Raw genomic sequence first — 24,013 nt, 5'->3', positions numbered from 1 at the left:
CATGGAGGAGATGGTCAAACACCCAATTCCGGCAGCAGTGTCACTTCCCACGTACCTGCATGGCCTGATTCATGGCATCATTTCCTGACTTTCTATTAAAGTCACAGAAGTGGGGAAAACATTTGACCCCTTTCCTCACTTTAGAAAAACCCAGCTATTCTCTATGTGGGTTTCCACTAGAGCCTGAGATGGGGGACGGGGTGGCTTCCATCCGCTTCTCTCCTGCTCCCTCTTTACCCCCTCATCTTCTCAATCAGACATGCATTGTGCCCGCTCACAGAGCTGGGAGGGAGTGTAGAGCCCTAGCTGCCGCCTCGTGCTCCGTCAAGATGGGCAGGTATGAAAAAAGCATGGAGTGAGACCAAAGGGGACTCAGCAGCCTGGCTGAGGAGCAGCTCTGGGGTATGGGCCTGGTGGCCTGGGCTCACTGCTATTTCCCTCGGAGCTTCCGGCTCCGGTTCTAGGGTGGGGACAGCGAGAGCACTCATTTGCGTGTGCCTGACAGTCATGGGGCCAAACTGCCTGCTAGGAAAGGGATTCTGAAACCTAGCCACAGTTGTGCAAGTGCTAGCCATTATTACATCAAGTAAAATTGTCGTTATATAATAATTGTATTTTTAGATGTACTAAGTGTCAGAAAAATTGTAATAGAGGAGGGCTGGGCTTTGAGAATTCAGAGGCAGGAGCTTCCTTGTCCTGCCTTATCCAGAAATGCCAGGAGGAATGAACAGCAAAGGATTCCTAGACTGTTTTGTTTGTTTTTAGCCTGGAATGAAATGAAAATTCGTCCACAGAGATTGTCAGCTCCTTCCACCCGGGTGCTAGACATCAACCTCATCTTGGCATCTCCCAGCACTGCCCAGCCTGGTACCTTAGACATGTCAGGAGCTCAGCAAAATGTCTGAATGGAGGAAAACTTAACTGGAATGGCTCTCTATTGGGGTTAACAGAGCCCAATCCCAATCCTGCATCCCCCAACTGATCCCAGAAAAGAGAAGATTTTGTGTTAAAACCACAAGATTTTGACCACAGAATAGAACTTGATCGTTTCATCCTGATCTCAAATCCCCATCCCTTCTGCCTCTGCCTTGCCAGGTCACTTGGGCACACACAGAGGGGATGAGCCATTCCCGGCTCTGACCAGCGTGCCCACTAGATGGCAGAGGAGAGCTGCTTAGCCCGGGGAAGCTGCCCCTGGTGCTGCCTGTTCCCACACTTCCCAAGGCTGAGGTTACTCACCCGGCGCGTGACTTTGACCATTCAGACCCAGGCACCCCTGACATTGCAGAATGTGCCAGGGCCAAGGAACTTGGAAACAGGTTTCTCACAAGGGCTAATCCTAGAGTCCCTGTAGAGCTGAATTCCAAAGACCCTTGGAGAGGGCACTGCTTGCTTGCCTGGGAAGCCTGGAGGAAGGAGGGTGGGTTCCAAGTCCCAGTTGGAAAGTCTCGCTCGGGACCAGGGTGAAGGCCAGAGAGCTCCATTCCCCTCTGCCACTTGGCCAAACAGTTGAGATTGCCCCACTCATGTTGCTTGAAGGAAGCCCGGTTTTAGAATAAGGTCTGCAGGACCTCTGTCCCTTTTTCATGCATGCCTGCCTTACCCTTCCAAGGAGCGGATGCCCATTTGCCAGCTTCCTCCTCTGTGACACTTTGCCTAATCCTGCCCCTGCTTGGGCTTGGTCTCTAGGGAATTTAGTTCACACTCATATAACTTTTAGCATGGGGAGCTTTAATGATCTGTTTGATCTCCCTGTGTCCCTTTTAGAATGTGGGCTCCTGGATTGAGGAGGGGAACAGGGCCGTTGCAGTCATCTCTGGGCTCCCAGCTCCTGACAGGATGTCTGGCTCTGGGGGATAAGGAGATGAAGTCACGTTGTGGCTATCTGTGTGGCCGCCAGCAGCTGATGACTTGCTCATTTCCCCAAATCTTGTGGGGTGGAGGGTGTCCTGCAGCTGAGGGGAGGTGCATGTGGCCAGGGTCATTCTTCTGCATTTTATATTCTCAGGGACTCCTGGGCCTGCTGCCTCCTCTAGGTATGTCAGCCCATTTCAGATGGGGCAGTGTGAAGAAGCACAGCCCGGTAGAGAGGTTGACAGCAAAGCCGGATGCATGCTAAACCCCTTGCAGACTCTGAAAGCAGCAAGAGAGGCTTAGCTCACATCAGTGCCCCCCGAGGAAGGCTGCCCAGGCGCTCTTAGCAGCCCCCAGGTTAAAGTCTCTAGCTTTACTGCCAGTCCAAGGCCAGAGATGCACTTTACAGATTTACATAAGAGTTTGCCTTCCAGGGACTTGGAGTGATTCATTCCCTGCCTCCCCTTTCCTTCCAGACACCATCTTTATTCCTTCTCAGTTTTCCCTCCTCCTCTCCCTCGGTGCGGGTCCCGTGGGCTCTGGGTGCCCTGTGTTTACGTGCTGTCAACAAGCAGGGCTGTCTCCTGCTCTCGGTCCACGTCAGCGAGATGTGCGTGCAGTCTCTGCTCCATCGGCCTGCCCTCCTCTCCCCTCAGCTCTGCCGGCCAGCGTCAGCCGCGCTTCCCTCCTGCGTAGGTTCTCCCAGGCAGGCCCCATCCTGGGCTCTGGTGCCGTCTTCGCTTCCCCTACTCCTAGAGTGATTGAGGCACCAGGCCCCTTTGCTGTTCTGCCCGTGGACTAACCCGGGATAAAGCCTCCTTGTGGGGTAGGGTAGCCCCTGGGCACACGGTGATGAATCAGTGCTGGCTCTTTCCTGCCTTACCTGCTCCCTTTCTAAAGCTTGACTTTTCACCCTGAGCCAGTCACCCCCTTTTATAGCCCAGAAGGCAGCTGATTTTGCTCTTATTTCTTCCCTTGTAGGCCTTCACCAGAGTGCAAGACCTCAGATACTTAGAGCTCATCAACAGCATCGAGGTAAGAGTTGCAGTGCTGTTCATTCTCAAGAAAGCAGGCTCACGGTCAGTGATTTGCAGGCAGCCCTTCCAGCAGGCAGGGGTCTGACGGCGCATGAGCAGGGCCTGCTGGTTACTGGCTCCTGATACCGTGGCTTGGCTCTGGGGTGCAGAGCCAAATGTGGAGGACATGGCACCTGAGAACTGGGAGAACAGTCTGAACCTGGTGGCAGGCAAGGCAGGTGTGCATCGTTGCTGAGCTTTGGTTTCTTGTTTGTGAAGTGGAAGCAGAACCTCGCAGCATTGCTGGAAGGGAGAAGTGGGTTTTGTCTTTGTGGTGAGAGCTGGTTACCGTCCTCCAGGACCCCAGTAGTGTGCTGGTGTGGAGGCACGTCCCCCAAGCTTGGCATCCACACCCCTCTGCAGTGATGACACCTGGGGAGACCTGATATGGGGAGCTCTGGAGCCCTCCCCCCACAGTCTGCCATTCCTGGCTGAGAGCGCTGTCTCTGACAGCCAGACCCGGGAAGGCTGGGGCAGCTAGAGGCTGGTTCAGCCCGCACCATTGGCTGGGTGACGGTAGACACTATTCTTAATTCCTGTGTATCTTAGTGCTGTCTGACTCTCTGTAAAAAAGGCGTACATATTTTTTCTTCTGAACAGATTTATTGTGAGGCTATGGGAATGTGAGATACATTTGAATCCCCATATGGAAGCAGTGAGGAAATCAGCAAATGTCTTGTCCCTTCAGTTCAGTTCCGCATAATAAACACCTGTCATGGGCCAGGCCTTGTGCTCGGCCCAGTGGGCAGAACAGAGTAGAAGGAGGCCTGCAGGAGCTCACAGCCTGTGAAGCCTAATAATAGCTGCCATCTGAGGAGAGCCTGCGCGAGGCCCCACATTTGATGGATGTGTGCACTATTTTAAATCTCACAACAACTGGGTAAGGCAGACACTGTTCTTACTCCTATTTGAGAAGTAAACTAAGGCTCTGAGAGGCTAGGCCATGGCCCCAAGGTCCACGGACAAAAGTTGAGTTGGAATCCAAGGCCAGTTCCGTCACTCAAGCTTGTGCTGTTTTAAGAAGTTGCTTCTGGTGCCCCCTGCTCCCCACCTACCGTGGACAAGCTCTTTTAGGACCCTCTGTCACTTACTTTGCTATAGGGTGAAGGGTTTGTTCAGATCCACCCACAATGCTCAGTCAGATTGCCATCAGGGCATCTGGATCTGGGGCAGGTCCAAAACCCTGGAACATGCCCTTTCATTGTGCAAAAGTGCCCGACTTCTGTGGAACCACTTACAGAATTCCAGAGTGTCCGCCCCCTCTTGTGTGCGAGAGCTGGGCGATGGGTTGACGTGACCCCATCAGCTCTGTCTCTTGAAAAAGAACGTGGCACCTTCACCATCGAGTGAGCCACTTTGGCTGCTAGAGGCCATGCTCGCTGGCTCGAGGTTGTTGCCATTGTTCTCAAGAACCAAGCTTCCTTGCTGGGCCCCTTCTGGGTCAGCGAGTACAACTGTACGGATGACGAGGGGAAGGGGCACTGCCCATGCGGCTGCATACAGACCGGCACGCGTGTGCATGCTCCCTCGCCAAGGTGAGATTCTGTGACCTCAGATAGGCGTGGCCTGAGTTCCACGCCTGGTGAAACCTGTTGTTTTGTTTTTTTAATCTCACCACAAGATTGTAATTCATTTCCTATTATTAGCATGTAGTTTACTTGACTGACTAGCCGAAAGTAAGTGCAGTTTTTTAAGATGATTTCTGTCAGTGGAGAAGCATGTTGCCTCCAGCTGTTAAAACTTTCACCAGCTTGTCTAGGAGTTTGATTCAGTGTCTCATCTTCCTCCACTGTGACATACTTGCTAGAAAACAAGCAAAAAGGAACTGCTGGGGATGAGGGGCTGGGTGCTGCTTAGTGTTTACAAATACTGGGCCGTAGACTAATGAATGTTCCCTAACACGGGAGGGAAGTACGTGCCAAGTCCTTCTCCTCATTCTTTAGTTCACTGCTGCTGTGCGTGCATGTGTACGTGTGAGCATGAGTGTGTGTCATGCCTGGTGCATTGGGGCCATCACTGTTTCCCAAGGTGGTATTGTGGCGGCAGGAGCACTTAGAGTCAGACCAAGCCAGCAGGCCAGCTCTGTGTGACCTCCACCCACTCCTCTTCAGAACTGGGCTCCTCGGTGTGCCCCAGGGGTGCCCCCACCCCTGCCATCGGGCTGGGAAGTGTTTCCGCATGCCTGGTGGGTCCTCAGCAAGTGGCACCCCTCTTCCTCATTTTAGAGAGAAGCACACAGTGAGACGCTAGCCTTTTTCTTTCCTCCTTGGGGAAAATCAAAGATCCCTAAACTTTCTCCCAAATCTGCCACCTGCATCATGAGCCACACTTCCCCAGACCAGGCCTGGCAACTTGGGGGACCCCACCAAGTGGGCAGCATATGACACCTAACCCTGCAGTTGTTGCCTTGGAAGAACACACAAAAAGCAGTCCTAAGGAATTTCCATCAAAAGTTTTCTTCTCTTTTGATCTTCACTTGTCTGGGAAAAAAATCTGCTTTTGTTGTCAAGTATTCCCACCAGAAACCTAGGTGAGAGACACAACAGCCCAGGAGCCAAGTGGGGTTCCAGTAGGAAGGCCCAGGGGCTTCACTGGAAATAGCAACATCTAACCTTTGTAAAGGCTGCTTCCTGCCATGGCTGCGAAGGCCATTTCCTGTGCTTCTAATTTTTCCAGGAGAGGAAGAAGCGGGGAGAGACCAACAATGACCTGTTTCTGGCAGATGTGTTTTCCTACCAGGGGAAGTTCCACGAGGCCGCCAGACTGTACAAGAGAAGCGGGCACGAGAACCTGGCGCTGGACATGTACACCGACCTCCGAATGTTTGAGTATGCCAAGGTAATCCACCCACACTGGGCCCCAGCCCCCGCACACCACCCACTGGGGCTCCAACCTGTAGTATCCAAGAGGTTTACCGCAAGGGTGGTGCACACACAAACTAACAGGGGCCCCAGGAGGGGTGTGGGCATACTGGTCAAAAGAGGAGCCACCGAAGGCCACCACTGGTTGAAGCTGACCTAAAACTGACCTCGGTCTGACATTCCAGAGACAGAGTATGACAGTTTAGACCTTTTATTTTTTTATTTTTATTTATTTATTTGTTTGTTTGTTTATTTATTTATTTTGTGGGACCCTCGCCAGCGGCTGGGGAACAAACCGGTGCTACAGAGGCTGAGGGCAGCCTTGCAGCCCAGCACTCAACCGCTGCACCACCAGGGGAGGCCCCAGTTTAGATCTTTTAGCACCAGAAAGAACGGATCCCTGTCTGCCAAGGCTAGCGCTGTGTGTGCCCATCACCAGGGGGTACAGTGTGGCTAATGGTGCAGGCCCCCATGAAGTCCGTCCCAGCAGGACTGGGTCTTTAAAGGTATGTGAGGGCTGTCTCCCCAGAGCAGGCTCTTGAAGGCTCATGTGAGATCGGGGAGTCCAGACCAGTCAGGACATTTACAGATCATGCTAGCACCGGGGAAAAAGAGCCTTGGGCTCAGGGAGCAACGGGGCTCTTCCTCCCCGGAGGCGCATTTGTTAACCCTACCTTGCCTGCGATATCGGAAGAAGCTTTGGAATGTTATAAGTGAATCATCAGCCACAACCAGTTAGTGGCTGTTAATGGTAATTATCCAGCTCACAAGTTCAGGGTGGAAAACCTTGCCCATTTTCTTCTGTCAGATCCTGGGCTGAAGGTTGTGTCTGGGTGGCGGTGGAGTGGCCATCAGCACCGGGACATGAGCACCAGGGCCCCGGCGTGTCTCTTTACCTTGGTGGTTCCTTAGTGCCTTCCTCGGCTCCGGGTGCTATACTTTGTTCTCTTCAACTTTTTGACCCTCCCTCAGCCCTCCTTACCCCCCACGAGATTTAATACTGCATTCAGACTGGGGATGCTGAAATCAGTGTTTCTCTTTCTGGAGATAATATTTAAACTGAGGACAAAACCTCAAACTAAAGGATTGGATCCCTAGAGGTGGACTTTAGGCATTAGCAACAGCTGGACGCCATTGTTCTTCAGGACCAGCAGCCCTTCCGGGAACCCCAAACCTCCCAGTGGGCAGCTGCGGTGCAGTAAACAGCGCTGGCCTTGGCGAGAAGCCTGAGTGAGCCCTGTCCTGCTTCCGCTTGGCTGAGCCTCCCTTTCCTCTCAGAGAGTAACAGAGCTGCAGTGCAGCTTAGTTTTGAGAACTGCACAGATTATGTATGAGGAGGCCCTTTCCAAGTGCCGAGCTGCAGAAAGGGTAGGAGAATGTGAGGGGCCAAGCGCCACCGCAGGGTGGCTGTTTGTCAGAACTCGCCTCGACCAGCCCCCTCCAGCCCCTGTACCCAGGTGGGCTTCATGTGCCCACAGTCTCCGCCCAGAACTGCAACCCTTGTACACGCGCCACCTGGTCTGTCTCTCCAGGAAGGTAAATACTCTGGGGCTGATTTTGGTTTTAGTTTTCAGTCACAATTCCAAGTAGGTTGGTTCCATTTCAGTCCCTCCGCCCCAAATAGTCTGAATTTGAGAAATGTGTACATACACATTATGTGGGGAGGGGAGATACAGTGCTTATTAACATGGCATGTTTTTGTTTACTTGAAATTGCTTCCCAAGATTCAATCTGGTTTTTAGAAAATTTTTAAATTACATTCCCACGTACAAATAAATTGTATGCTTTCCGGATAAGTGACATGTTTATATGGTGATAAAGGGAATTATAATGCTCTTAACTCTTATGTAGTATGTCCTTATCAAAATCACCGAGCCTGAGAACACTGTTTAGTCTCATTCATCACTCAGCACGGCCTCGTTCTGTCCACTCCAGGACAAAGTCTTTGCATGGCCCCAGATAACGTGTAAATTAGCTTCCATGGAACCAAAGAGCCTTTGAAAATCCAGTTTGTTGAGCCTTGAAGGAGCCATCCTTTAGACTCCCCTGTGGTTAAGTCACAGCGCCCAGAGCTGCAAGCTCGGCAGGGGCGCCTCCTGCAAACCTGTGAGCCGTGTGCCTGCTAGTCTCCTCTCGTTGGGCTGTGAATGTGCGGCTCCCCCATGACCTCTGGCCTTCTTACTGCAGTTGCCCTCCTTCCACTGAGCACTCACTGGGAAGGACATTTCTGTCTTCATAGGATGCCTTGTCCCCGTTGCCAACCTCATGAAACCAACCAGGTTAGCATTTTCCAGCCTCTCTCTGGCACAGAGAGTATATGTTGCAGTAGCTGCTAAGAGTAAGGGTGTGTCAGGAACCTCAACTGGGCATCTGCAGAGGGTGAGTGGCTATTTTCCAAACGGCTTCCTCTGCATGAACCCAGGGACCAGGCGGTGAGGTGGCCCGTCTTGTGTTGGAGCCTCGGCATCAGGCTAAATGATGCACCTTCCTCCCCTTAAAACAGCTGCTTGACTTAGGCCCATCTACTATATTATTTTAGGGGCTACATAATTACCCTGAAAGCAAATGGGAAAAAAAGCAAGTGAGCTAATTGTTCAAGTGGGTTTTTAGCAGACATTGACTGCACTTTCCTGACAAACGAGCGCTGATCACGGGAAAGGAGTTCTTTTGTGACACTTTGTGGGGCTGACACGGCACACTCTCTGCAGGGAACACTTCGTGAGACAAACCGCTTCTTACTAGTCGTGCAGACCTGGGCTCTGAGCTCTTTCATTTCCCATTTTGAGCAGCCCCACCTTTAAAAATGTCAGTATCAGAGCTGCCTCAACCATGGCAAGCCCATGTATTTTGGGTAACTGTATCCTGGAAAGGAGATTTTCTGAGACTGATTCTCAGGCATTTCAGGGGCTGACTTTTCAAAGGTCCCCCATGGTGGTAAAGGAGCACAGGCCCTGTAGCCTGACCCCTGAGCCTCTGGACCCACAGGCCTCTCTCCCTTCAGGGATTCTTACCAGACCTCCGCTCTGCCCTTGACTTCCCACAGCCCCCAGGTGTCCCGGACCCTGCAAACTGAACCAAAAACACTTGCTGCTGATCCACTGGGGGCAGCGTGGTGCCCTGGGGATGGTGCCCTGTCCTGGCAACAGCAGGCAAATAGACTCAGAAAACACAAGTGCACAGCCTCTGTGCTGAAGGCTGAGGGGAGGGCCCCAGTGGCTGTCAAACTCTAAAGCATTGTGTCTGTTAAAGTTTGGGGACCACGTGCCCCCAAGGCATGTGGCACCTCCCCTGTTATACTGTAGTTCGCATACTTGAGCACGTGCCGCAGCTGCTCACTGTGCAGTGACGTGGTCAGGCAGACAGAGGCGAAATCTCGCCATAGCCCGGTTTGTGCACAAGCTCCAGTGCGCCTGGAAACGGTGTTTAGCTAAAGAACAAATCCACTTGTGGGGAGGGCAGGAAATGTTGAGGGCCATCGTCCTTGACACTGTCCCAGTATGCCCGGGAGCACCTGTGGGCTGGCCTGTCAACACTCCTCCCAGTCACCTGGGACGGCCCGCAGCCCACCACGCAGAGGCGGGCTCACGCCTGCATCCTGATCGCCTGCTCCCGCCAAATGGAGCCCTTCCTACTCCAGCTTTCGGCAGCCTGACATGATGCTGGCAGCAGGAAGTTCTAATCCGGAGTGTTTTTGTTTGTTGTGCTTCCTCAGGATTTCCTTGGATCTGGAGACCCCAAAGAAACAAAGATGCTAATCACCAAACAGGCTGACTGGGCTAGAAATATCAACGAGCCCAGAGCCGCAGTGGAGATGTACATCTCAGCGGGCGAGCACATCAAGGCCATCGAGATCAGCGGTGACCACGGCTGGGTGGACATGTAGGTTTTCGGGCCCTGCCCAAGAAGCACTTGGCAGCATGTCAGCTCTTGGTCTTGACTGACAAGGGAGGAAAATTGTGTTTCTCTAAATATTCTCAAATGTGATGTGACTAAGGTTTGGGGAGACACGGAGAATGAGCAGTGTGGTCACTGCCTTTGAGGTGCTTTGCCAGTCCCTCTGGGACGTGGGGCAGGGAGTGACGAGGGGAGACTCTCACCCATGGCACCAGGAGCCATAGCTGTGGCAACAGGTTCTCTCCCTGCGCCCTAAGCACTGGTGTTCCCATGTCCATCTCCCAAATGGGGAAACAGAGGCTTAAGGACCCAGGGACCACTCAAGACCAAACAGCCAGAAGGTTGGGGACCTGAGCGTCAGACAGGGCTGGTTTCAAGGCCTGTAATGTGTCTAATGGAAGGCGCTGGTGAAGAAGCAAGGCCAGTCCTAATGTCTCGGGGTGGGTGATGTGAATTCTCACAGGAGAAGCCATGGATGGCTCCTAGGAGGCTGTCTTCACTTGAAGGAGCTTAAAGAGTTTCAGGAGGTAGCAGTGGTAGGAGAAGGAGGGCTATGGGGGCGGGAGAGCAGCAGAACAGCATGAGTCGCCCTGGCTGTACTGGCAGGGGTAGGAGTTGCAGGGTGTGGGAGGCTGCACGGGCTGGGTCGTCTGGGCTGGCCACTCCCAAGGGCTTCAGGTGCCAGCTGGGGTATTTTTTTTTTTTTTTGGGTCAATTACTAAATTTTTATTCTATTTTTTTTATAATAAATTTTATTGTTATATTCCCCATACAATTGCAGCCCCCCCATTCTGACCCCAATCCCTCCCCTCCTGCCCCCCTAAAAGTGTCTCTGGTTCATAGTTTTTTGTTGATTTTGATTTTCACTTTCTTATATTCATTTTCCTGGTCCCTTATTTAAGTTTTCTAGATTCCTGCTATGAGTGAGACCATCCGGTATTTTTCTTTTTCTTTTTGGCTTATTTCGCTGAGCATGATCCCTTCCAGCGCCATCCATGTTGCTGCAAATGGCATGTGTTTATCTTTTTTGAATGCTGAGTAATATTCCATGGTATATATGGACCACATCTTCTTGATCCAGTCATCTGTTTTTGGGCATTTGGGTTGTTTCCAAAGCTTAGCTATTGTAAACAGTGCTGCTAAAAACATAGGGGTGCAGGTGTTGTTTGGAATTGATGTTTCTGTGTCCTTTGGGTAAATACCTAGGAGTGGAATTGCTGGATCATATGGACAGCTGGGGTATTTAGATTTGTGGGCAGGCAGTGAGTCAGTTGCCCAGGTCAGGACTATGCTATGGGAGGCCCACTCTGGCAGAGGTATAGATTGGAGGGAAAACTAGAAGGGAGACCAGGTAAGTGGCCAGTGTAGCAGACCAGAGGGGAGCTGGAACGGATGAGACCCAGCCAGATGGGCCTGACGGTTTCGGCCGGGGAGTTGAAGGCTGAGTCTGACTTCTGGGCTGTCTGCAGCGCCACTTGCTGGAGTTGAGCACAGCAGGGAGTGGGCTCAGCTGGGGCTGGGGACAGAGATGACAGATTCAGCCCCAGGAGTTCTAGAGCAGCAGGCTGCAGGGCTTTCTCCTCCAGTTAAGGGAAAGCGAGCTTCCTGCTTACAGGGACCTGGAGGTGTGTGTACGGGTAAGACGGAACAGGGAAGGGAGGGAATCTCGAGGCGGCTTGGTTTGAGCCCTAAAGCTCTAAGTCGGCACTGTGGTTCACGGGTACCAGTTGCCCAGACAGGACCAGGGAGGGAAAAAGGGGCTGGTTAATGATTAAGTCACCCCATGGGCTCCATGTGGTTGGCATGTGCCCCTCACAAAGGGACCGTCGCGTTACATCAGCCTGTCTTTCTCTTTCAAGAATGAGACTTCTGAAGATAGAGGCATAGGTTTTGCCTTCACCCTCCCCTCCAAAATTATGAAAAGGATGGTACAGGAGAGCCAGGCAGGCCTAGCGGCCCCTGTGCCATCTCTCTTTTCTCATGTCATTTCCTTGACTGCTGATTCCTTATCAGCTCGCCCTGGGGAGAAGTAACTAGCTCAGGAGACAGGCTTTAAGCTTCTTCTGTCCCTTTCCCAAGTCTGGCTGTGAAAGGTGCTTCTCCTCCAGGGACACTGGGTTTGATGGGTGAGGCTGAGGGGGTTTCAGGGCCCGCCTGTGACACCTTTCCCTAAAAATGTGTCCTTTCTCTGCTGAGAGGTGTTATTTTTAGATGCCATTATTATTCTAAGTGCAGATTGACAGGCCTCCCTGAGCGTGCCTGTCTCTGAGACGGGGCTGTTAACAGCTGCTCCCCTTCCTTTCTCACAAAGAGCATGCTGGGTAGAAACCCTTTTCCCTGGGAGAGCTGGATCCACTCCACACCCCAGATGACTAGAGTTAGCAAGCGCATTCCATCCAGCCCCATGTCCTGCAAGCACTGGGAGGCCAGTGGCCCTTGTGGTGCCTCCCTCGCGGTCAGCACCTTGGCCAGCAGAAGAGACACAAGGAAAGATTTCCTGCAGACCTTTCTGCCAGAACTCAGAGCAGACCCCTTGTGTGCCTCTTCCTTGAGAAGTTCTGTCACTGAAGAATTCTCGTGCCTTGGCCACACTTCCCCAGAGAATCCTGAAACAGTGATAGGAGTGTCCTGCCACTTCCTGGCTGCAGAGTCTTGGGCAGGCTGCAGTTGTCAGTCTTGTCATCTGTACAATGGGGGTATAGTGCCCACCTTATTAGGGTAGTGAAGATCAGTGAGATTTACAGGTGAAAGCTCAAGGCATCGTGCTCGGTCCCAGTAGGTGATCAGCAGACATAATTTCTAGGCTCAGTTCCTTCTAGATAGAATAGTAACTTCTGGGCAAAGCATCCAAGATGGGGAAAACAGTGTCTTCTGGCAGGCACCCTTTCCTGGTCTCTGGGAAGTGTTTCTAGAGTATTTACTCGCATCCCAGGAGCCACAGCACTGGGGACAAGACCGTGGATCCAAGCAGTCTGCCCTGAGAAGACCCAGAATCCCACGTGCTGCCTCCCATCAGTCTCCACTTGTGGGAGTCCATCTCCGCACTCTCGCCCCTCCAGGCTAATTGACATCGCCCGGAAGCTGGACAGGGCTGAGCGGGAGCCCCTCCTGATGTGTGCTCACTACTTCAAGAAGCTGGACAACTCTGGGTATGCTGCTGAGACCTACCTGAAGATTGGCGACCTGAAGTCCTTGGTTCAGCTGCACGTGGAGACACAGCGCTGGGATGAGGTGAGGGCTGAACAGGTTGCAGGGCCCTTGTTGGGGTTCAGCTGGAATGTAGCTTCCCTCATCGAGGGAACAAAGCTTGGCATGGCAATGAGGACTCCTTAATTCCCTGAGCTAGAGAGCATGGTAGAGGCCTTTCAGTGCTAACTTGCAAGGCATTCATTCAGGAGATCACCACGGTCTGCTGGCTCTGTGCCAGCCCTGTAACGGGCACCGGGGATGTGAGAGTTAACACGATGGCCCCAGTACCTGCTGTTGGCCTGAACCACCAGCGCCGCTGACTGACATGTCTCTGACATGGAGACACCTGCGTGCCATTTAAAACTGGCTGGGTGGCATTTTGGCAGAAAATGCCATTCAGACTTTCAGGTGCCAGCTGCCAAAGCCATTTCAGGGGCCAGCTCCTCCTCCTGTGAGCCCCCCTCTGCTGGTGTGAGGGGCAACTGAGGCAAATAGCTAGAAAGATGGCTGGCTGGGGTGGGGCTGCAGAGGCAGTGCATGCCGTGCCTCTGGCTTTGTTCGCTCCTCCAGCCACTGACTACCTGCACCCGCCACTGAGACGCTTCTCTGTGCAGATTAGAGGCTGATCCTAACATGCCCCCCCCCCACCTCCATCACCTGCCCACCGTGGTCTGTTTTATAGACCATAGCGAGGCCTTTTCTGGGTAAGAGCTGTCTGACTCTTGTCTGCCCTCTGAGTGGCTCCATTTGGTGAGGTGACAAGGTCATGATGAGAAAAGGTGGGGCCAGGGACGAAGGCAGTAATAGCTTCTCAAGATAAATGTATCAGAAGATTTCTCAAATAGCATAAATTAGAGCATCTTTGAACCGCTTGGTCTTGGCTGTGCTCCAGGCAAACTTTCTCTCTGTTGCCACGTACTGTCCCTGTGACTCATTTCCGGCTCTCCTGGCCTGATAGGTGGTTCTGGGCTTGGATAAAGCAGTCACTGGGTCCCATATAGTACCAAGCCCACCGTCATCTTTGACAGCTAATAAGCAGTGATGATGATAATGTCAGTTCTGTTTCCTTAGGTGTCGCCTGCAATTAAAAGAAATCTGTTTGCAGCGCTACAGGAGCCCACGCAAACCCTCAAAATAAAATGTTTCCGATTCTGTGCTGCTTCTGTGGTCCAGAAACAGACTGTGTTGTTATTGAATCCAGTAGCTTGCATATTGCTGTTAATTGCCTTTTGTTTTCAAAGAGCTGATTTGTTTTTGCATTTCTGGGGGTGGGGGGGAGGCACTCTCCCCCTCTGAGTTGTCAGGCTGGCAAAATATGACATCCCTAATGGATTCAGCCAAGTGCCGTCTTCATGGGTACTGCTTTATTAAGAATGTGTTTGCTCCTCCTTCTAGGCCTTTGCTTTGGGTGAGAAGCACCCCGAGTTTAAGGATGACATCTATGTGCCCTATGCTCAGTGGTTAGCAGAGAACGATCGTTTTGAGGAAGCCCAGAAAGGTAGGCCACACGCGCCGGCTGGCCCCTTGCGGAAGGGGAAGAGAAGGCATGTCCTGTTGAGGAAGGCTACCAAGCCCCTCTTATTATCGGCCTTCATCCTGGCAATGTGATGGTTTGTGGAGAATGACTGGGGAGCAGTGGGAAGGACATGGTTTTAGAGCTGGGTCCCTCGCTCCCCTGCCGCGGGGCTCTAGGCGGCTTCTGTCTTCTATCCGAGCGAAGCATGGTGCACTCGAGTGTATCTTCCATGGACCCCTGGCGACAGCTCGATGGTGTGTCCAATCTTACTGCTTTTCCCATATGCACACGAGGAAACTGAGTTTGGAAGACATGGAAGGTCTGCCTGAAGTGTGGCAGAGAGGGAACAGGAGCGAGGGGTAGACAGGGTGAGGGGACACAGAGGGTGCAGCTGGGTCCTACCTGCCACTCTCCTCAACTGAGAGTAGAAACCTGGTTCCGTTTCCGGCTCATGTAGAGGGGGTGCTCTCTGCTTCTCAGCATTCCATGGGTAAAGTGGGCTGCATGCGAGGCAAGGAGTGAAAGGAAGCATAGGGCTGTAATAATAATTTTCAAAATATGGTACCTTCTCTGTGTCAGGCACTGGCTGGCTCTTAACCTGCGTAACCTTGAACCACGCCAGCAGCCGCAGAGACGCAGCAGCCAGCTGGGCCCTGCAAAGTCGTGAAGCCAGGGAGGGGCAGAACCAGAACTGGACCAGGACCTGTGACTGGGGCGCCGGCCCTGCTGGCTGGCGTCTGCTGCCTCTCTGGGAAGTGCTCTAGTTGCGGGCGGGGGTGTCATGTCCAAGCGTCTCGTTCACACTTCAGCATGATAGCAGCCGCCTCCTCCAGACACGTCGTGGAGCAAATGTGTCCCTGCAGGGGCTCCTCAGCCAAAAGCCCCACTGAAGGACAGCATGTTCTCCCGCCTCAGCAGGTCCAGCGCACCCAGTTGCTGAAGTATGTGCATGTTTGGGCAAAACACATCAACCTATCCATCTGTCTGTGGCCGCCCTTCCAAGAATCCATTGCCATAGTAACGCGGTACTCAGAGAAGAGACTGGAGATGAGATGGGAACAAAGGCCACACCTTTTCCTTCCCTACTGGAGGGTTGGGCGCATCTGAGTGCCCACACGTGGGCAGGTGTCACAGCTGGAAGTGCTTCCCCTGGGACCCTCCACATCCTGAGGGCAGGCGCCTCGGAGGCACTCAGGAAATTTCAGTTACACAGATGTGGGAACGACTAAGAGATTTTTTCTTGTTTTCACAATGTTTGGTGGCCAGAACCAAGCCAGCTTTTCAAGGTTGTCATCAAAAAAAACACTCAGTTGAAGAACAACTGAGTTGGGCTGGGTTCTGTGGCCTCAGACCTACCGCTTTACCTCCGCCCGGGATGCCCGATAAAAGGGTCTTCGTAAGTCTCTTGTGCTGATCTAGTGAGGTAATCAGCCACAAAGCTCTCTGTAAACCGCCAGCCCCATAAGCGTCAGGTCCTGCTAGTGTCCCCTGGGGCCTCACCGAGCTCTGTGCCGGAGCGGGCCGGGGCGGCCGAGCCTCCCTCATGATGCCGGCTGCCCGTCCTGGGTCGTCCTGCGGTTTCCGTGCCTGCGGGGGGCCGCCCAGGTTTTCCTTTCTGCCAGGCCACTCCGAAGTTGGTTGCCTTTTCTCAGCCAAAGAGGAGAATATCTCACTGCACTTTTTTCAGGATGTAGCCTCGGTTATTTATAGCTGAGGCCTGAGAGGCGCATCCCAGCAACCAAAGAGCTGCAGCTGCTCCAAGGAGTGCCCTACTTCTCCAGCAGCCCTGCAAGGCCGAGCCCCCCTCCATGCCCCGCGTGGCCTGTGCTCTGTGCCCCTGCAGCGTTCCACAAGGCCGGGCGGCAGCGGGAGGCGGTCAGGGTGCTGGAGCAGCTCACGCACAACGCTGTGGTGGAGAGCAGGTTCAACGACGCCGCCTACTATTACTGGATGCTGTCCATGCAGTGCCTCGATATAGCTCAAGGTAGGGAGCACCCCGTCCAGGCCCCTGCTTCCCAGCCCCGCTCTGGCACCAAGATAAACATCGAAGCCGGGACATTTTAATTAAAGCCCTGGGCTTGTTTATTGCATGGGTTGCCTCTGGCCCTGTCTGCAGCCGCGTGATCTGGTACGTCATCTTCTCCAGTTTGCCCATCAGTGTAAGGCTGGATTAAGGGCCATTCTGGGGTCATGGTTGGGAGATTCTGCCTTGAGTTGCTAATTCAGAGCATGTCTCGCCTGCTACCTGGGAGCCCTTAACTGAACCTTGGTGAGCATGGTTATTTTTTTTTTTTTTTAATTAAATGGAACAAGGTCAAAAAGAGATCACTTTACAAGAACACACACCAGATTCTCATTCACCCAGGCAGGGACTTAGTTTCGGGTTACTTTCTTTTATACGATTTCCCATGATGCACTAAGTGAGTTCTGGAAGCAGCAGAAACAGGGGCTGCTTTTCACTAGACCAAGAGCAGCACCCAGGGGCAGGGAGACACTGGGTGAGGTCACTTGTCACAACTCACCATTCCTTCCTGAGTGCTGCATCCCAACGTAGTGCAGGGGTGACCTGCCTACCTCTTCATGGGGCTGCTGTGCACCTCCCAGAAGCCATGTAATAGCTGGAAACTGTCAGGCCCACCTGCCAGCTTCCTGGTTCTGGCCCCTGGGCTGTGCCTGGATAAGGAATGGCGTGGAGGGACGAGGCGAGCATGAGTAAAGTTGCTGTCTGCCCGGTGTCCCTGCCAGTGCCTCTGCTATGTCTGAGAGCCAGGGCTCACCCGCTTCTTGCCGCAGCTACAATGACAGGTGTGGGTTGTGTGGGAGCTGGGAAACCCTGCATGCAACGTCCTCAGACTTTTCTGGGCTATGTGCTCTGCCCAGGTGAGACCTTACCTGTCTCAGGAAGGCCGCAGCTCTGACATGGAGCACCTTTCCTATCACTGCACCTCTTTGCCTTTCTCCTGGGCACGGCCCTGGTGTCAGGGCAGAACTGACACCTGGCTGCAGCACCCTTGTCTAGCCTTTCCTTCTGGACGTGGTTGGACGCTCCTCCTCCCTCCTGCCCTGCCCCTCCCACTGTGCACTGCAGATCCTGCCCAGAAGGATGCCATGCTCAGCAAATTCCACCACTTCCAGCACTTGGCCGAGCTGTACCACGGCTACCATGCCATTCAGCGGTACACGGTAAGGCCCAGGGTCAGCGCCTGGACTCACCTCACCGCCTCCTGAGTCGGGGCACTGGGCTCAGCTTAAAGAGCAGCAGTCTTCTGGTAAGAAAGGAGACTCTGAGCAGGATGACCCCCTGAGAAATCCTGGTCTCCTGGGAGACATTTGGAACTTTGTTTTTTCTTGATTGACTGCTTGTTTGATGAGCAAGCAGTTGAGGACTTCTGAGTTAGCTCACCAAAACTGGACTGGGCCTTTCCAGTGGCTCAGGTCTGGATGACTCAAACAGATTCTGGATTAGTAGCCGCAGGGCTGCCTTTTACATGGGCCTTTTCCTTCTCTGGTGGGGCCTCTCTTCTAGACTCTTGAAGCTCTAACCAAAGGCTGAGGTCCTTTCCTGCCTCTGCCACTGACTTGTCAGTGGGAGCAATTTATTTCCTCTCTCTGCTCCTTCATCTCCTTCTCTATAAAACCAGAGGGTTGGCTTGATCTCCAGAGACCAAAAGAGTTCTTTGGAGTCACTCCCTGATTCTTTTAATTAAGCCTCTTTAAATAATCTACCGCCTGACAGTGGGGACAGGTGACAGGTTGTCATCAGCTTCCTCATCTTATATCCTCAATCACTCAACACATGTTGACTAAGCTCCCGTGAGGTTAGATGAACTTGTCCTGTACTGATGAGCTAGGAGGATGATATCAGTAGCCAGCCATTATTCAGCACCTACTATATCCCAGACAGGGTGCTGAGGGCTTTATTGTATCAACTCATTTAGTCCTTCCCACCAGCCTCTGGCCTTCCCATTTTACAGGTGAGGAAACGGAGGCACTCTGGGGCGGGGGCAGGGCACCACATAGCCAATACGGAGGAGAGCCAGCGCTTGACCCCAGACAGGCCGGCTCAGAGCTTGTGCTCTTGGCCGCCTCCCTCACAGTTCTCCCACCGCTCAGAGGCCCTCCCTTCCTCTCCCCTCCACGCAGGTGTGGCCTCAGGGAGGTCATCTTCCCTTACAGTTTTGTTTTTTTTTTTTAAAGATTGATTTATTTATACAAGCACTGGGTACAGTCAGAAGTGTGGGAGGGTGAGAGGATTCACCAGAGGGAACAGAACAGGCAGGGAACAGAACAGGCAGACTGACGAAACACACTGCTGAGGGGAACAGTGGGCGATACAGGAGAGGTCTGTCGCTTCCTGTGGGACCCTCGCCGGCAGCCGGGGATTGAACCGGCGCTGCAGAGGCTGCCGGCAACTTTGCAGCCCAGCGCTCAACCGCTGCGCCACCAGGGGAGGCCCTTCCCTTACAGTTTTTCGCAGGGTCCCTCATCTCTGTCGGGTGTCCACCTGGAAAGAAGCCACCAAGACAAAAGAGTCCAGATTGAACTTAGCTCAGAAGGCAGGGCCACTGTTCAGTCTTGCTTTGTCTGCTTTCAGAGCCCAGATCTTTCTCTCCTTGTTCTTCATCTTCCTCTATACACAGGCGTGGATTTGGAGGTTTCATCTCTAACAACTGCGTTCTGCTGCAGAGCCTACGTGGGGCCGTGAGTTTGCAGCAGCTTCACGCTAGCTGAGGGCCCTGGCTGTTCATTGGGCCATTTCTTCATTCTATAAATACCTACTATGTGACAGGCCCCATGCTGGGGCCTCAGGACAGTGGTGAGCAAGACATTGTCCTTGCCCGAGTTGGTTATAGTCTAAATAAGCCATGCAGTGCAGCCCTGCAAGAGAAGAGTGGCGAGCACTGAGAAGACTTCCTGGAGAAGGTGACCTCTAAGCCAAGGGGAGGGAGAGAAGAAGAGCAGGACAAGTGAGGAGGAGGAGGAGGGTGGGCAGCCCAGCAGAGGTCCCAGCAGGAGCCAAGGCCCGGCGGTGCATGGCATTTTCCAGGGTTGGCATCAAGGCCCAAGAAAGCAGCTCTGATTCAGAGCAGGCTGGAGAGGGGCACATCAGACTTTCCCGAGATGCGAGATGCGTAGCAGCCTCTTTCCCAGAGAGGAGATGCTAATCCTGAGCAGCACCCGCGGCTCCCCTCCCCCGCCGTGCCCCATCCCCCTTCTCTGGGACTTAGCTTCCACACCTAGTGTAGTGTAAGCAGAGGCAGGCTTCTTCCTGGGCTCTTGCCCAGAAAAGGATGTGGTCTCATGCATTTTTGTGTTCTTGGAGCTACCAGAAGCTCTAGAAATTTAGGTGGGAACTAAAGAGAATGCTGGGCAAGAAGTGGCGTAGTGAGTCTTCACAGACTCAGAGTTAGGCCTGTAGTCCTGGTGAGGGGGTGGGGAGCTGAGTGTGGCCTAGCAAGACCCTGCAGTCAGCCTGTCAGCCTTCGAGTACGTAAGGGGGAGTGGGCCGGCCAGCTTCACTCTGTCGTCTAAGCCTTCGTTTTTTATACAGTGTACCCACTTCCTTCAAAGCGGTATTCTTAACCTTACACACCCCTCCTGACAGAACCTTCCCCATGTCTGCTGTGCTGCCTCCTGGTAGGTACAGGACCCGGCTAATGTGTGGGGAGAGCCAGGGCAGGGCCCAGGCTACTTTCCGGGACCAGAGGCGCCGCCTCCCTGTGAAGGCATGTTCCATGTGGCCGTATGTGCATAGCGCTGGCTGGAGACAGCTTGAGCTCGGGGAGATGGTGTCACTACCAACCCCAGAGACAGTGCAGCTTGGGAGGAAGATGTGCTTGGGCTTTGGGATACTTTGGGTTTGAATCCCAGCTCTGCCCCTTTTCTAGCCTGTGACTTGGGCACACCCGCTCTCTGGGCCTCACTTTCCTCATCAGTACAGTGAGGATGAAAATGCCTAGCAGCTTTGTAGGAAAGGCCACCTGAGACAATGGCTGGACGCGCCCGGCACCCAGTAGGTGCTCATTAACCAGGTCTGCTCTTTCATTGATGTCACTCAAAATTTTTGGCAGCTGCCTTTGGGCCTGGCTCGATGGAGGAATTCAATCCGTTTACTTTTCTCACTGCAGGAGGAGCCATTCAGTTTCCATCTTCCCGAAACTCTTTTCAACATCTCCAGGTTCCTGCTGCACAGCCTGACCAAGGACACCCCCTTGGGCATCTCCAAAGTGTATCCTTTCCCTCACCCCCGCCCTCTGTCCCATCCCGCTTCTCTAATGGCCCCAGAAGTTCTTTCCAGAGCACTTTACTGGCACAACCTTCCCCTCTCCACAGCCCTCAGGGAAGAGAGTGTGCTTGCCCTGCATGGCTGTTTTCTATGGAAGAGCCTCAGGGAGCGAGGCCAGTGCCAAGAGAAGATTAGTTTTCAGGGCTCTCTGGGCTGGACCTGGCAGCGGGTCTCTGGCCGACACACTTTCCCAAACTCTCCCAGAACCCACAAATGAGGGTGTGCCTGAAATGTAGCGCTTGGAATCTTGGGCACCCCCCAGGGTGGAGGAAGGGGGCATTTTTCAGCCCAGGTGGATGGACACCTGCTGTCTGGGCTGGGGACCAGCCCAGACAGCAGTGACAGCTGTTGTCTGGTAGGGGAGATGACGCGTGAGGAACCGCTTCAGTGGAATGAAGGTGTGTCCGTTGGGGGAATGCAGCTAGGCTGGAGCCAGGCTGAAGGTGGGGACACCATTCTGGAGGCTAACGTAGCAGGGAAGGTGGTGGAGGGGGATACCCAGCAGGAGGAGCAGGAGCCCGGTGGGAGCCAGACTCGAGTTTGCCTCCTTCTCGCCAGCAAGAGCCACAGAGGGGCTGTGAGCAAAGAAGGGCCTGCAGGCCTGTGCTGCCAGAAACTGCCGGCAGATCTTTAAGGCTCTGAAAGCCACGGAAGTCATAATTATCCCCTGTCCTCTTCTAAATGTCACCATGCTCTTGGCCCCTTCTCAGCCCCTCTGCCTTCTGTGAGGAAACCCCCTCCCTGGAGAGAGCTCAAGTGATAATTGGTGAGAACTGGCTTCTCTAAAGGGTTCCAGGCCCATCATTCACGTTTCAGGGGAAACGCCCCCAAATCAAGTGGTGCCTCACTGACTGAGACCCTGCAGAGGAGTGACCACAGCCAGGCCCCCCGGGCCTCGGCACCTGCAATGACCTTTCCCACAAGTTCTCTTCAAGCTACCAGTTTGATTAGAGCCCTGCCCTGGGGCATCCCTGTACTGTCCCCTGGGGACCTGGAAATGCCTCCTGTCATAGCCCCTGACCTTGAGGAGTCCCAGTGGAGACAGACAGGGCCTGAGGGAGTGGAAGGTGCCACCCAGGGGGCCTGGGGAGCGGGATGGGTGGGGGGGGGGAGGCGCCGGGACTTGGGCCCCAGAGGATTACCAGGGCGTGCCAGGGAGATGTCCACGGGCAGGGAGGAGAGGAAGCATGGCAGGGCCTGGGCCCCACAGCACCTATGGCCTCAGGTTGGAGCACAAAGGCCGTGGGCCTCAGACTGGGAGCGCCGGGGAGGAGCTCAGAGCGGGCGAGGCTGCCGCCCAGCAGTCACCCAATGGCCTGTGGGGAGGCTCTGTGCCTGGTGGCCTCTGAGCTAGACTAGAGGGCGACTCCCTAGGCTGTCTGGGATCAACTCCACCTGGCAGGGCTGGAGCAGGAGGGCACCTGGTGCCAGGCAGGCAGGCTAGGCAAGGCCAGGAGTGCCATTCCGGCCTGGTTAGGGTACAAGATGAGCCATCAGGAGGCCCAGAGAGCCAAAACAAGGTTAAAATATTAATGGAAACTACACTGTCTTTATCTCTGGAAAAATCCCTGGTCCTTAATATCCGAGAAATACACTTACGTCCCACAAATGAGCAGAGCACTCCTCAGGCTCCTGTCCGGGCCCTTCTGGCACCAGCATGAGCCGTGTTCCAGCACAGGCTCATGCCAAGGGCAGGCAGTGCCAGCACTCAGGCCGATGTGGCCTCTGCTGTCCTTAACCCGGTTGTTGGCAGGAACACGCTCTTCACTCTGGCCAAGCAGAGCAAGGCCCTGGGTGCCTACAAGCTGGCCCGGCATGCCTATGACAAGCTACAGGGCCTGCAGATCCCTGCCAGGTTCCAGAAGTCCATTGAGCTGGGCAGCCTGACCATCCGCTCCAAGCCCTTCCACGACAGTGAGGTGAGGACACCCCCTCAGGCAGGAGGCTCCTCCCCTTGGGATGTCTCCCGGTGACTTCCTGCCTGACCTGGGTTTCCCGTGAAAGATAGTGGCTGTATTCTCAGGGCTGTGTCTTCTCCCCAAGCCCTGGCTCACCGACTTCCTCTGCTCTTTCCACTTCAACTCCTCATCCCCCGTTCAGCCTGCTGTGCTCGGCCACGGCCCCAGCTCTGTCCCCCCAGATCCCTGAGCCCCAGAGCCTGCCCCTCCCTGGTCCTAGTCCTGCTTCGGCTCTGTGTCTGCTCTGCCCTCAGTGTCCCTCTGTGTCCGGGTGGCCTTCACCGCAGACCTGGCAGTAGGAGCCCCTGTCCTCATCCACACTCCTTCTGGAACCAGGTTATCATTCTCCAGCACCATTGCCCCTCATGTGTCTTCAGCCTCTTCCCTCCTACCCAGCCAGCCAGCATCTCTTGCACAATCTCTTCACGCTCAGCAGACCTGGCTTCAGATCCTAGCTCCATCCTTTCCTAGTTTATCTCAGTCTTTCTGGGCCTCAGTTTCCCTCTATCAAATAGGGATATGCCCACTAGCTTCCCCACAGGGGGCCGTGGGGCTAATGAGCCGGCAGAGGCGATGGCTGGCACAGTAGGGCGCGCTGCGGCTGTTCCGTGATTACTGTCAGTCCTGCCGGGAGGACCGTGCTGCTGGGCCCTGCCTGCCTGCCTGAGAGGGGGGCCGCAGCAGGGCCCGTGGCTCACGGCCTTGGCTGGCCTGGAAGCCTTACCCTGCTGCTCCAGCGCTTGGCCCCAGGGGCCCAGTACCTTCTCTCCTCCCAGCCAGCTCGCCCTGCCTTCTGGTAGCCAGGCTCCAGGCAGCCAAAGCCAAGTCCCGAGGGAGGCAGGGAGATGGTGCCCACCGCCTTTGGCCCTCAGGCTGTCTGTGGCGTGTTTGTAGGAGCTGGTGCCCTTGTGCTACCGCTGCTCCACCAACAACCCCCTGCTGAACAACCTGGGCAACGTGTGCATCAACTGCCGCCAGCCCTTCGTCTTCTCCGCCTCCTCCTACGGTGAGTGGATGCGTGCTGGGGCAGCTGGGATGGCTGAGCTGGCTCCCCCCTCACTGGCCGCATGTGCCTCATTTGTAAATTGGGGACTGTGTGACACCCACCCTGCCTGACACAGCCACTCTGGGTTCTCAGACACAGGACCCAGAGCCACCTAAAGGTGGCCCCATTCCTTAGGACCTTGGCTCGAGGCGTCCCATAAAGTGAAAAGTGGTCCTGGTGGGTGGCACCCCCGATGCTGAGACGGGTTCTCAAGCTCTAGCTCCTTCCGTGCTGACAGTCGGGCGCTCCTTCCCAGGGGCTGGGTAGAGGCCTCTCGTCTCCCCTCTGAGAGGAGCTCAACCAGCTATTGGGAGGAGGGAAAGGGTGCAAGGCC

At 54.2% G+C, this 24,013-nt stretch overlaps 1 protein-coding gene across 2 annotated transcripts in view; it reads left to right on the top strand.

The window, feature by feature from the left end:
- The window catches only part of IFT122 (intraflagellar transport 122), a gene marked incomplete at both ends in the record, with an annotated part of 55,333 nt that overhangs the window by 28,328 nt on the left and 2,992 nt on the right, over positions 1-24,013 (top strand). For both annotated transcript variants that reach the window (XM_084248443.1, XM_084248442.1), the window contains 10 exons: positions 2,836-2,889; positions 5,607-5,768; positions 9,504-9,670; positions 12,745-12,916; positions 14,270-14,372; positions 16,234-16,374; positions 17,479-17,573; positions 20,519-20,619; positions 22,430-22,595; positions 23,529-23,640. In XM_084248443.1, the coding sequence (XP_084104569.1) occupies positions 2,836-2,889; positions 5,607-5,768; positions 9,504-9,670; positions 12,745-12,916; positions 14,270-14,372; positions 16,234-16,374; positions 17,479-17,573; positions 20,519-20,619; positions 22,430-22,595; positions 23,529-23,640 (1,273 nt within the window). The remainder of the gene's footprint in view (positions 1-2,835; positions 2,890-5,606; positions 5,769-9,503; positions 9,671-12,744; positions 12,917-14,269; positions 14,373-16,233; positions 16,375-17,478; positions 17,574-20,518; positions 20,620-22,429; positions 22,596-23,528; positions 23,641-24,013) is intronic.

Source organism: Talpa europaea (genome assembly GCF_964194135.1).
Source record: "Talpa europaea genome assembly, chromosome: 11".
NCBI lineage: Eukaryota > Metazoa > Chordata > Mammalia > Eulipotyphla > Talpidae > Talpa > Talpa europaea.
Note: the sequence above shows the minus strand (reverse complement) of the source record. Positions and strands in the feature narration are given on the sequence as shown.